The sequence below is a fragment of the Eurypyga helias genome, unplaced genomic scaffold (assembly GCF_000690775.1).
Source record: "Eurypyga helias isolate BGI_N326 unplaced genomic scaffold, ASM69077v1 scaffold2066, whole genome shotgun sequence".
Lineage (NCBI taxonomy): Eukaryota > Metazoa > Chordata > Aves > Eurypygiformes > Eurypygidae > Eurypyga > Eurypyga helias.
Window position 1 is genome coordinate 133,451 of NW_010257036.1, and position 14,083 is coordinate 147,533.

Here is a 14,083-nt window from a genome sequence, read left to right on the forward strand (position 1 = left end):
AACCCCTTCCTTGAGTTTTGAATGGGGAAAAGTGATTTCTATTCTCAGTTTCCTGCAAGCTCTCAGGTAGGGAATGGTTCACCCCTCCGCTTGGCCTCTAAGCTTGTTCTGCCAAATGTGAACTGAATATTTGTGGTTGGAAGGGCTGTCTGGAGGTCTTTTGATCCAACCCCCCACTCTAAGCTAGCTTCAAATCTGGATCAAAACTACTGGAGGTCTTGACAAGTTCAGTATTATGTCCAGATTAATGCAAGAATGCTTCTGCCCAGAATTAAGGAGACATTTTTTCACTATGAGGAAAGCCAAGGAGGTGAACTGGTTGCTGAGAGAAGTTGTGCAGTTCCTGCTTTTGGAGATTTCCAAGTCCAGACTGGATATAGTCCTGAGCAAACTGGTCTGACATGAGACCTGACCCTGCTCTGAGCAGAAGGTTGGACTAGAGACCTCCTGAGGTATCCTCCACCCTGGATTATCGTGGGGTCATACGAGGAGCTATGCACCACAGCTAGTATTCAAATCTCCCACCCGCACACAGCAGCTCCAGGCTGAAATTGGAGTAATTTACCCATTTTGTTCCTAATGAACAAACACACCAAGCACATCCACTTGTGAAAGGTAATCCTATGCTTTCAGGCATGAAGATTCAACATGGGAACCTTCATAAAGTCCTTCACAGTAAGCAAAGTTGTTACAAATTTAGTTTGTTTTTTCTGCCCTTGTTCTATCTTCTCTGAGAGCTCCTTTGATACTTGATCATCTGTTGGCCCTACAGACTCCCTGGCAAGCATCCCATTTCTTGGATCTATTATTAGTCTACATGTTTGTAGGAAGTTGTATCTCATATTCTTTTTGTTCTGGTTTATTGTGTGTTTACATTTAATCAGACAGAAATTGTGATCCCTTCTTTTTTTTCTCATTTGGACATGACTTCAGGTTTTTGAAGGATGCTTTATTGCTTTTACTATCATCCCTCACCTTGCTATTTCACCATGCCAATGTTTCTCTGCTCTTCCTGAAGTCTTTTTTGACAGGTGGAATACATTTACTTTAAACCTCTGCTCAGTTTTTAAATAGACCTCATGTTCCTGATTCAGATGGCTGTTAAAATATAAAGGATAATGTAAAAAAAATTAAAAATAATCAAATGCTGTTAATATCCCAAGGGAAAAGGAAGACAGAGGTCCTTCAGCTTGCTTGTAGAGGAGGTTGATAAACCCCCTGGGGTCAGTGGCTGGAGGGCCTGAGTCCAAGGCCAGCTCTGCTGTGGTGTGCCCATGTCACCTGGGATCAGATTGCTGGGCGAGAGGATGGTGAAAATCCTTATTAGGACCTCCTCTCTGTCAGGAACTGCCTTTCAGCTCAAGCCCTGGCCCTTGGTTATTGCCACAGCCACGCTGTAGTTCCACCTGTGCCCAGCCACGTTTGCTGCCCCAGTCCTGACCCACCGGCCTCATCACTGCAGATTGTACCTGACCCTGGTCACTACATCCTGACCTTTTTCTGCGGGCACTGGGGGAGCTGCACCTTGCTGGGAGATGGCCGCCCTTCCCGCCTTGCTGCCCGCAGCCAGCTCACCTCACCCTGCAGAGCCATGGCTCTCCTCCTGGGTCTGTGGTGAGGAACAGCAGACTCGGGCGGCACAGCAAAGTCAGTTGTTAACGTCATTAAACACAGCCACATCAGGAATGTTCAGGCTGGCAGTTTCCTCATTTCTCCATTTTACTGCAGTGCTGAAGATCTGTAAAGCAAGGGCAAGCTCCTGTCAGACCTCGCTCTGGGACTGAAGGCTGTAGCGGTGAACAGGATGTCTTCGGGGTAGGATCACTGCCTGTTGGCCTGCACCGTGACAGCATGTCCTTGGCTGTTAGCGAAAGTCTGAGTCTGAAGACGAGTGAATCACAGGCATTAAACTCCTCAGAAGTAGCCATTTCTGTAGTAATAGCTAAATTATAGCCCATATGCTGGATGAAACCAAATTAGGACTCTGTGTGCAGCATTTATTTAAGCAATTTCACTTAACCTTGCCATCTTTTAATTCCTTTTATACCTCGATTTAGTAATTTCTGAATTTTTTTATAGTTCTGTTTATTGAGAAGACCACAAGAGACCTGAAGTGAGTAATTTTCTGTTTCTGTGGTTTGTACATTAATAGCAACAGAATTATCTGTACATCAACACTTTAAACAATAAACATCTTTATCTGCAGTGGTTTAGATGTTTACTGTCTTTGTAGCCCTTCAATTGCAGGACGCAGTACCACCTTCACAAGAAATTGAATCGATTTGCAGTCAAAGTGGCAATTTTGGTTACTTTTTGACTTTGTAAGGGAAAAAAGGTAGCTTCTAAGGACACAAAACATAATGTAATAATGCAAAAATACTTAAAATGGTAATTTATCAAGTTAAAGAGGTCAATTTAATTGTACAGTGAAATTCTGGACTGTATATTAACATCAGCCCTTAAAAATTGCAACAGTAATATGCTTCTAAGGAAATATACTTCACAGGAAAAATTGGGCTATATTCCAGCCAGGAACAGATAATTGAATTCCTTGCTTTCTTGTCAACCCAGTAATATCATGTAAGTTTTTTAAAAAGTTCATGCAATCAACTGTTTTTTTGCTGGTCTGCATTTAATAGCCTGAATCATTTCTTCCTTTGAAAACCAGCCTTATCAGCGTTTCTTCTGTTCTTACGAAGTCTTCTGGAAAAAGATGGGGTTTTTTTGAATCACATCCCACAGGTTATATGCAGCATAGAAACAGAACCACTAAAAAAGTGATGCAGGTTTATGCTTTATTTCCATGCAAGATTTTTTGAGGAAATTAAAAAAGAAGTATATTTTTAAAGAAATGGATCCACTTCCTGCCACATAAATGGAAAACCAGAGCAAAGTTCATCAGTAGGCATTGCTTCTTTGGAAAGTAGTATCTTGGTCGTGGGAGCAAATCCAGTTATCAAAGGCAGCTGTTGCCATGACGGCTAAGGCACGGGTAACTCTTGCAATGCAGGGATATGAGCTAAAGGGAGCGACTGATGGCAGCTGCCTACGGCAATGCCACCGTGCTACCAAGTACATGGATGGCAGAGGAATTGCTCTTGCTCTAGACCAGGATTTTCAGGCTTAACAAAATGCAGCACATACTTCAAAGCGAGCAGCTTTCCAGGGACTTTCAATCAGCATCTCAAATTTGGCTCCAAGTCTTCACAGACACAAACTGGAATATCCTGATACAAATTGAATATGGACTTGGTAAGCTGGCAGCAGCACTTGAGCAATTCCTTTCCATCTCCCTGCTGTAAGACTTTTTTCAGGTGTTTCTTTTGTTTAACATAGTACAGTTTTGTACAACTCTTTGCTTTACTGGCAATGAGGAAGGGCATAAATCTGTTATTGCAAGTGAGAAAGAAACACATGCTCTATGCTTAATATGCAGCTGGAAAAAATGCACTGAAATAATTTTTATAAGCCCTTCACATTCAAGGGTCTTTTCTTTCTCTGCTTTTCTCAGCATCCCTATACAATTGGTGGTACTGCCGTAATGCAACCATGTCAGGGGAAGAGGTAGAAGGAAGTGGTGAGGCTTTTCAGACCCATAGCCATGGAATGGAGAAGCAACAGGACATTTCCCCATGGGGCACACTAGAAACCAAGACACTGAACTTGTCCAAATTAATAGTGAATAAAATAAGGATAAATGCAGGGCACAGGAACTCTCTAAACCAGCCTTACTACCAAGGCCTCTGTAATGGGGAGCTATGCCTTGAAAATTCAAGCACCGCGCAAAGGCATTTGAGGGGGTGTTTGACAAAGAGCCCAAAGCCCTGCCAGGGAGTGCGCTTCTGTGCTGGCTGTCCTCCTCAACAACATCATTGCTCTCCACTGCCTGCTGCCAGAATCAGCCAGTGGCAGGTTGCCTCCCACTGCCACCCCAGGCCGGGTCAGGGAGGCCTGCTGGGTCCCTCAGCGCTTGTCATACCAGCCCAGGCACATGCCCTTCTCCTCTCTGCACCCACATCTCCCTGTCTGGGCCCAGCATCAGGTAGGGGTTTGCTACTAGCCATTTCCCAGTTAATTATCAACATCCTAAAAATCAACCCAGAGTCTTCAATGCTCAGACTTGCACAGATTTGCTCCCCCTGTAATTTGCTACATATTCAGCAGTACCAATCTTACTATTTAAAGGACTATATCCTAATATTGTCCAGACGGAAGCTAGTGAGACAGGAATAAAACGAGCAACTGGGCTGCAACACGAAGTGAGGTGCAAGCCAGGAATCATGGCATGAACTGCCTCCACGGGAGAACGCAGGGGTAGCAATAGTCCTGAGTCACTTCTACTTTTTTCACGGTGCTTTGTTGCCACCTGATGGCCTTAATGCAAGAATGCAAGGATGAAATCTAAAAAGGCACATTCTTTAAGAAAGAGATGTCTTGGATTTCATTAGATCCACTGATCGTGTTAAAAAGAGCTTTTCAGCTCAAAATCTTTTCGTGCCCTGCTAACACAAGTCTCTGCTTCACAGGTAATAAACTACTTTTCTTCGAAGTGACAGCCATAATTGCAATGTACACCAGAAAGATACTTTATTTGTATTTAGAACAAATTTCTCTTTGTCTTTTGCAATTTCCTTCCTTAAGAACACATGATACCTGGAAGATGATGATGTTGTCAGGCCTGGAATGGCCACTAATATGCTAATGCTGTGATGCTTAATCCATACATCCTGATATTCCTCCACTAGCCAAGATAAGTACTCCAGTTGCCCCTCACCCTGGCCCTCCTGACCACAGAAGCAGGTTTGCCTTGTGACATAGTCAGCGTCCTGCTTTGGGTGTTATGGTGAATCCTGACAATCCCAACCATGTGAGTTGTACATCTTTTCGTCTCTTTTCCCATTTCTTGAGCTTGCCTTTCTTGTCCTTTCCTTACCCTTCTCCACTCCAATTCCTTTTCATTTAAGCAATTCGCCTCTGATTATCTTTTTCCTAAAGGTCCTAGTTTTCCTTCACGCATCCCCAGCTTTTGTATTTTTGACATCCTGCCTAGGTGATCTTGGAGCTGTGTAGTACTAGCCCCGTGCCCTCTGCTATTGCAAAGCTGTGCTCCCCAAAGTGTTCTCAGTGTTCCCTCCAGCCATCTTTGAAGTCTGACTGTTTCTCATTTCACTTGCCCCATAGCACTGGTGAACCCATCCATCCCTCATGGCGCTGTCTGAGTTTTGTTGGCACCATACATTGTTATCTGTCACATGCAGCAAATTATTATGTCCTGTCCAGTCATTGTCAACATCCTTTTCAATGTGTGTAACCTCAGGTCAGGGCCTGCAGCCTTAAAAGCAATTTTTTCCCTGCTCGTTCCAGCTGGTTTAGTCACGTAAGAAGCTCTTACTGGCTGCTTAGTTTATTTTAAAAGTACTGAGGCAAAAATACTGAGGCTGAAATGGTTTGAAACTAAGGGAGTGGGGTCTACACTTACTGCTCTGCTGAAATCCCAGTGGCTGAAGAGTGGGCTGTGCCTTGGGACCATCGATGTGGCTGACAGGTAAAGGGAACATGAGTTAACTCACACCTGGTCATGGCTACAGATATGAAGGGAAAGTGCAGAAAATGGCAGTTGTCACCTGTGACCTTCACTTGCTTTTATGTAGGTGGATGAAGATGCTACAAAGATGACCAGAGCAGGCCACATGCTCGTCATACACAACACCTTGGGATTGCAGCAACTTTTAGAAACAAAGAAAATGATGATATTGATTGGCACTCTGAGGGGCACAATCCGCCAGCTCTGCTTAGACCTGTTTCCACAGGCTGTCTTTTTCTGGAGTGCTCTAAAGTGTTTCTTGAATCCACAGTCGGAGAACTTCTTCTGAGGGCATCACCCGCACCATCAGGTCACATTGCTCAGCTTCTTCACTGCCACACAGTATCAGCTGGGTGGGGGGCTCTGATACTCTCTGTAAAACAAATGCACTCACTCAAATACCCTCAGGCTGGTGAGGTAGCCTGTCTCTCTTCTACTTTTTCCCACACACTGTTCCTCTCATCTGTCCAGCCACAACTGCCCAGAGGCCTGGTGCTCAGGAACCCACAGCCACAAAGGCTGCTGCCTGCATTCTCACTTCAACTGGACAGCACATTCAAGCTACTGACTTAAACGTACTCCTTTGGAGCGAGCGAGAGGAGAGGCTGCTTCTGATGATTGGATTCTGCTCACAAGGAGCTGAGAAGCTCAGTGCTGGTACCAGGGGTCATGGAGCAGTGCTGCCAATGACACAGCTGTTCTGTCAGGGAGCAGCTGGTCAGGCAGGGTCAGTCCGTGCCTCCCAAGCTGCCTCCCCATAAGCACCAGGACCATCTTCCCTGCTCAGGGCTCTGGGCTGATGGCAGTGACAGCTGTGCAGTCAGCTCATGTGGGCTGCTTGACCCCTGCGGCTCAGCTCATCACACGGGAATGAGCAACGCTTCCTATGCATGTCTCTGCTTTTTCTGCCTGTCCCATGCTCCTGTGAACACCCAGCACCCTAAAACCCAATAAAGCACAGTGAAAAAACTTACTAGTGTTTCTGGCAGGACAGCAACAGGGCAGCAGGAACACTGAAATATTTTACTTGTTTTCCAGGTGAGAAAAGGCAGGGTCAAAGCAGCCACAGCAAAGCCAGCCGAGGAGATGAGGGCAGTAACCAGCCACACGGATCTGCCACCTAGAAACAATAGAAGCAGCAAAACTTCTCACAGAGACTGTGAGGACAAGCCACTCAATGCAGCCAGTCTGCACCCTCTGAGGCTGCTCTTCCCACCCACCCTGGTGAGATCCTTTGTTGGCACGCTGCAAGGAAGGACATCAGTGCCAGTATGGGAGGCTGCCCTCCTGACACTTCCCTTTTTTACCTCTACCACGGAACACACGGACAGCACATTTGCAAACAAGGCAGGAGATTTTGGGTGGAAACAAAAAGAAGAGCTGTGGGCTATCCTTCTTGGGCATGACTCTATGAGGAGAGTAGGAAGGAAAACTGGCAGTTACCTTGTGCCCTCACGCACTGTGTCTGGCTGAAGCTGCTGCTTCTGTTGATCGCCTCGACGTATGTCTGAGCTTTTACACAGTAATCAGGTCCTGCCTCCATGGTGTCCAGGTGAACCACGGAGCTGACCTCTTTCACGACCTTCTGTTGCATCTGCCACAGGCCCAGGAGAGAGAGACCATCAGAACATAGGGCAAGGACCTAACTGAGAACAGGAGTCCTAACAGGATGCTAGCCCAGACTTTACTGGGAGAAAAGGAATGGGAGCAGGAGGTGTCAGACAGAATTGTGTGAATAAGAGAAGAGAGGGAGAAAAGCAGCAGACCAGGAAGCACAATGGAGTGCAGAATGAGGGTAGGAAGGGTTGGAGGGGATGCAAAGAAAGAGCTGTGAGTCAGAGGCATAATTCTGGGCCACAACACTAGACCATGACCTACTCCCCTGGTGTAAGGGCTTGATGAATGAATAGGGTCTTGACTGATCCAAGTTTTTGCTGGGTTGTCAAAATCACATCTGTGCTAGGATGACAGGAGCACCAGAACCATGCTGTGATAGTGGTGTGAGGGCTGGGCCATGACTCCAGAGCACAGAGCAGGGATGGACAGGGCTCATGAGGAGCGAGTGAATTTCGTGTGTGCAACTGCTAACACACTTCAGCAACCCTCAAACAGCATATGAACACCAATACATTACTTTCTTGCAATAAATAGGACTTCATTAACAGCCAGCAAAACGCTGTTGCTATTCCCAGTCTCCCCAGTCACAAGAGGACAGGTAACAATTAGCTAGTTGCTCTCAATTCTTGCTTTGCTGCAGATGCAAAGCCTGCAATCACAGCAGGCCTGATGACCCTCCAGCATCACACACATACAGACACCTCCAGCAAGGTAACAGGGCTCTCCTGGCAGGGCAAGGCCTCCTGCTCACTGCGAGCAGCCCTGCTCCTGCTGCTTACTGATAGAAGAAAGGCTTTTGTATGGTTAAATTGCTAATCCTCTGTCAGAGTGGAAGCAGGTCGTGGTAGAGACTCATGCAGATCTGTGCTCACCACTATATTACTACAGATGATCTGGAAGAAAAATGAACGCTGATGCATGCTAATGATACTAAGAACCCACTTCAGAATAGTAAAGATGACAGCCAACTGTGAACAACTGCAAGAGGACCTTCTTATAAAATCACAAATGAAATTCAACACAAGAAAATGGGAAATGATGCTCATGAGAATTTTCCCCCTTTGCTACACAGTCAGTAAGTTGACCTTAAGTCAAGCATCCCCTGTCAGAAACAGGAACTTGGGGTTCAGGTTTCATGAAACAGTCAGCTCTGTGGTAGTGACACATGTTAACAATTGCTGGGAAAAGAAAAGAGTACGAAAATGCGTTTTGTTCTACAGTGTTAACCCATAGTGCTCCTGCACCTTGAACTGTGAAAGCTTACCCCCACCCAGTTTGGTAAAGGCTACAAGAGCTGGAAGGGCTTCCATAGGGAACAACTAAATAGACTGGGAATCCTTGGCCTGGAAAGAAACACACAATATAAAACTATTAGAGTGGTGGGGAAAGTGAATAGGGAGTAACTGTGCTCTCTCCCCCAAGGCAAGCTTGAGAGTGCACAACAGTTGAGCTGCAGAACTCTTGACTGCAGGAAGTTGTACATGCTAAAGTTGACATGGTTTGAACAACAATTCATCAATGGCTATTAATGACACCTGTTCTGCCTCAGGAATTTCCTGCAGCCGTCTCTCTAAAATATCAGAAAATAATGTAAGTGTAATTACACACAGGCCCTCTCCTTATTATCTTCCTTGGTCATCTCCATTGTGCACTGGCGGAGAGAAGATACTGGGTTTTATGGTCCCATGGTCTGAATTTACACGGCTGCTTTCGTGCTTTTATTTTCTTAGGTGTTATGGAAGCACCAAGTTCCCAAGAGGAAAAAATAAAATGGATGTCTAGTGAAAACAGAAGGACCTGAATGGAACACAAATTGTCCCTGCTCCAGTATTACCCAGGTGTAAGCAATGCCCTCAGCTAAGCCAGTTACAGCTCCCTGTCCCAGGCCAGCTGTTTTACAAAACTCCTGAGAGCTTTACCAGCACTTCAGCGTGACAACATATCTTAGTCTGAGTAAACCAATGTTCAGAGAAGGTCAGCATAAACACCTTCATTTCCTGACTTCTGGTTTCTGACTTCTGCTTTCTTTCAATAGTTGAGATCTCTGAGGGAATTCCTCTGATGCCTCTTCCTGGAGAGGGAAATGTGGAAAGAACAGAGAAGATTCTCCATGGGGGTAAGAGTAACCCAATGGTATGTGCAGAAGAATATGGCACATTGACTCCAGGCAGGTCCTCCAGCCTCACAGCAGGAGCTTGGACTGGCAAACAGGCCCTGGGCAATGTCTGTATGCTTTCACTCTATGTACGTGGGCTGTCTGCTATTGCCCAAAACCCGAGGGTAAAACTCACCCTACTCTCCTGGCCCTTCTTCCAATAGAGAACACAGAACTGAAAAGCAGGCCCCATGTCTTCCAGCTCCACTAGTAAATGATACCCATCTGCTATGACCTTCATCAGAGGTGGGGTCAGGGAAGCTGCCAACACAGAGAGAGCACCATTATCACATCAGAGACTACCCTTAAAAGCTGTCTTCCTTTCCCCAGCTAGGAGAGGAAGAGCAACTTCCATTATGAGCACAGTAACACTGATCTGGAATAATAGCTGGTTGCTTCAGTGGGGCAGAAACTTCTCCCTCCTCTACCTCCCAATATGTCTAGATACAGCAGCAGACTTTGAGCAGGAGGAGGGCTGTGACTGGCATTGCAAACAGGAGTTTGGCAACAGCTGAGCTGCAAAGGACTTGAAAGGTTGGTTTTCCCCAGTGAAGGAAGTGTCTGGCCTGAGGGTCCTGTGTGATCAACAGCAGCAGAACCAGCTGGGGGACCAGAAGTTGAGACACCACATCAAGCCAGTTCTTCTGCTCCTGTGCTTTAGCTTAGCACTAATATACAGAACAGGAACTGTGAAACCACTGCTTCTTCATGGGAATTTTGGCAGTTATTCAAAGGTGAAGCAAAAAGCAATATAAGCCTCAGGATAACTCTGCAGTTCACCTGAATCCTGATTTTCTTTTAGTATCTATATGGTTTTAGATAGACTTGGGCTGATGACCTGCCCTGACTTCAGTTTCTGTAAATGTATGCAAGTAAATCAATCAAGCATGGATGAAACTACACACTGTACACTTGTGAATTGGGAATCGAGGCAGTAGAGAGATCATATTTGCACTACTTATCTATGCCATTCTTTACTGCTCTGTTGGAGCTGAAACTGGTTTCAACCTCCTTGCTTTCAAGAAAGGAAGGAGAGCAATGTATAAGACATAGAAGAAATGTTCTTAATAGAATGTGCTCTATCATCCAGTGAATCCAAGTATGTTCATGATGGGTGTGCTACAAAGGGGAGGCTAGACAACTACTTCATACTTTTAAATTAAAAGCTGAGAATCTGCTTAACACAATGTCTCAAAATAATAATAATTTAAAAAGTGATAACATCATTTGGAGGTTAAAAACCTAATGGGCTAATGTATTAACAAATGGACACTGCAAGATGCAACTACTAACCAAACAGGAGCCTTTATATTACCTCTGGTGCTGGCACACCGAATACCAACTAACTACCTGAATTTTGATACGTGGAGAAGACCAACTAAATTGTTAGTTTTAGGAAGATCTTTTAAAAGTATTTTCCATGTGTTATCATACTTTATGTGTGTCTACCCCTAAGGCTTTGACACTGGAGTTTAGTCCAGAAGTACTGTGGGCTGTGCTGATGCTCTGACTGTCTATGAATTACATACAGAACCTGTGGGCTATGCTTTGAAATCCTTAGCTCCTCTCAGACTCAATGCCAGGTTCTCTAAGAGTTACAAAAGCAGAGACAAAGGGAAGTAAGCAGCAAAAATGCATAAGGACAAGAACTCACAGTGACTTTTCTGTCTCTTTTAAACATTTGTCCATATATCCATATTCACACTGCAGCCCACGGCAAGCTGTATCCTCTGAACTTTCACAGCTTAGCTAGAGGGTTGTATTAAGGTCTCTAAGACACACAGCCAACCTGTCAAATCCTTCACTGTACCATGAGAAAGTTGCTGCTTTTCTTCATGAAGAGGGTCAAGCTGAGAAATATCCTTCCCCTATCTCTGCCTGGTGACAGTGTAGTCTGTGGCTCAACTCTGTGCCACCATAGTTGCTGGGAAACAGAAAGATTGTTCATCTAAAGCACTATCTAGAAAACACTTCCACACCAAGAGACACACTCACCAGCTTAGGTGGCACTTCTGATGGTGCTGCTTTGACTAAGTATTCTGTATGGGCAAGGACTGCTCACTCAAGAAGTAGTAGATAACTTCCAATGACTGATGAAGGTTTAAGACAGGGTCAGCTCTGGCCTTGGACAGGTAATTTCTTCCCTGGCTAAAACTGATGACTGCTGGCCATGCCAGTCCTGTGTCTGAGAGTTGCTCTCTAATAGTGACCTCAACAGAGTTTTTTTCACCAGTTTTTATTGCTGAAAGCAGTAGACTACATGGAAGAAAACAGATGCAATGATTCCAGAGGACCACTGGAAATAATATGCTAATTTTAGGCTGCAATATGGTCTGTAGGTCGAGCTGGGCCTCAAGCTTTGCAGGAGTTGGAAGGATATAGAGAAAATACTCTGCATTGCTACAACTGCAGCAATGCTACGGTTTCCATTTTGCATTCCTCTTTTGAGGTTACTTCATATATCTGATAACATAGGAGGAAGGCATCATGTTTGGAAGGGAGTGAGATTTCCAGGACAGCTTGAGGCAGACAGAGAGTGACATGGCTGTTTTCTAGAGTAAGTGCTTCTATAGGGTCAGGTTCTGGACTCTCAGAAGTGAATAGATGACATGGATTAGATGGAGCATGGAAAACCCTGATTGATCAGAACTCTTTGAAATCAGGGGCAAGAATGGCCAGCTTGCCAAAGATATTCCTGGACTCTTCTTAGCTATCTTTGAAACTCTTGAAATTCAAGCCCTGGTAAATTCTGCCCTGTCTCAGGAGGAACTCATGTCCAAGAATACAGCATGGCTGTCTAAGAGTGAAACATCCAAACTCAGCATGAGAGGAATTGAGGAATAGGATGCGCTCTGTGCGTTTATGGGCTTTGTGTCACATGCGCACTACACAAACACGCATGTGAGCAATCCCTCATCACCAAACTCTGAGAAATTAAAATAACCAACGTAGCTTAAACCAAATAGCAGGACTCACTTGTGATGCGATTGAAGAAACCGTTCAGGGTGCCCCACTCTGATCTTCTAGCACCAACGTCTGCCCTTACACGCAGGTTATAGGCCACAGTGGCTGAGATATCCTCTGTGATGTTACACACTGTGGCTGTGATGAGTGAACATTCACAGATGGGAATCCAGCTCTCATTGGCATACTCTCGTTCATACTCCCTGAGGAGAGGAAAAAAAAGCATACAGGCAACAGTTCGACAGAAGACATATCTGTGTCATGGGCTAAGGCTGTCTGCTAGTTCTTTCCAGGTAGAACCAGTAGTGGGATACACTGGGCCTGGAATATCAGGAGTGTATGAAACCAGTATGGGTGTGTTTTAGATCTTATCTAGAGAAAACCTCTCAGAGCCAGCTTGTTCATGAGCCAAATGCAGCATGATACTGTAGGAGGTGGGGATAACCAATGCAGTGTTGATGTCATCAGGTCCTGCCCACTCACTTGACTTAATAATCCCTGGTAAACCAGAATTCAAAAGTCATACTGTGGTACAAGTCATAGTTCAACATGTATCAGAGACCTCCTGTAATGTGTGTTAAATGGTTAAAAGATTAACACTGAATAAATCTCAAATGTTTTCTCTCTCCTCTTCTAAATAAACTGTTGCTAGTCTACCTAACTTTTTAATTCTTTGGACGGAGGCAATTATCATATGTGGGCTTAATGCAGAACTTGGATTATTCAGGTACCTATTAACCTGTACATAGTCTCTGAACTGGAGCAAAAGGATTTTTCCCCCACTTGTGATCAACAGGGCTGGAGTATAAAAATTCTCTGTGAACTGAATAGTGCTCAAACCATCAACACAGTGCAGAGTTTTAAGTCTAAGTAACCAGTGTTCAAAGAGCAAAGAAGTAAAAATCCAGAAGTTACCCCTGAAACTCAACAGAGTATCGCACAGTTTCTCCCTGGACGATCACAGGACTCCAAGTTAAGAAGTGTTTCATGTTGGTAGAAAGAATAGATATATTCTGAGGTGCTGGCAACAAAGCATCTTCACCTACAATTCCCAGCAACAGAAAAAAAAAAAGAAAAGGAAGGAAAAAAGGTATATGAATGTACAAAGAAAAAAGCTCAGAAGAATAGTGCATCAGAAATACACACTCTTCATTTCCACTACTGTTGCTTCAATTTTTAAAAGTATTTACAGAGAAGAAGTGACAACCAAAGAGCAAATGACAGAGCAGTTAGGCTGGCACTACTTACAGAAAGAGATGCCTTTTCATTATTTCAGACTTCTTCATTGTATCACCAAAACAGTGAGAAAGGGTCAAGCTTTTATGAAGCCATGCAATTTGATTTAATGAATTCAAGTAACAGATATTCTGTTGTACTCTATAGACTGTTGCAGTGGATATCATGGGTAGAAATGTGCAGGCTTGGCTGGACAATGTAGAAGATCCTAGCTCTGGTACAGCTTTTTTCATGTTGCAGGATTCTAATAATGTAAGTGCTTGTAAGCTATAAGAACCTCTTAATAGAATAAAGTTATTTGATGGACTGCAAACGAAACTATTACATTACTCTCAGATCATCAAAGCATAAGCATGGGATCATACCTACAGTGTACTTAATTTTAGCCTATGGCATCTGAATATAAAATCCTTAGTGGGGTTTGGACCAGAGCACATATGGCAGGATTTGCCATCCTGCACTTCACTATGGAAACAGACTTATCTCTGTTCTTCTACTTTCCAGTCCCAAGAAAATTATGTTCTCTT

The 14,083-nt window shown here is 44.4% G+C and overlaps 1 protein-coding gene across 1 annotated transcript; it reads right to left on the reverse strand.

Annotated features, from left to right (window-relative positions):
- Positions 1-5,831: 5,831 nt before the first annotated feature.
- IL20RB (interleukin 20 receptor beta) lies at positions 5,832-13,362 on the reverse strand (the record flags this gene model as incomplete). Its single annotated transcript, XM_010153855.1, has 6 exons — positions 5,832-5,957; positions 6,559-6,704; positions 7,028-7,178; positions 9,493-9,617; positions 12,333-12,523; positions 13,236-13,362. Coding segments are annotated over 6 exons (866 nt in total), but the record flags the coding sequence as incomplete, so codon positions are not given.
- Between the last annotated feature and the right edge of the window lie 721 nt (positions 13,363-14,083).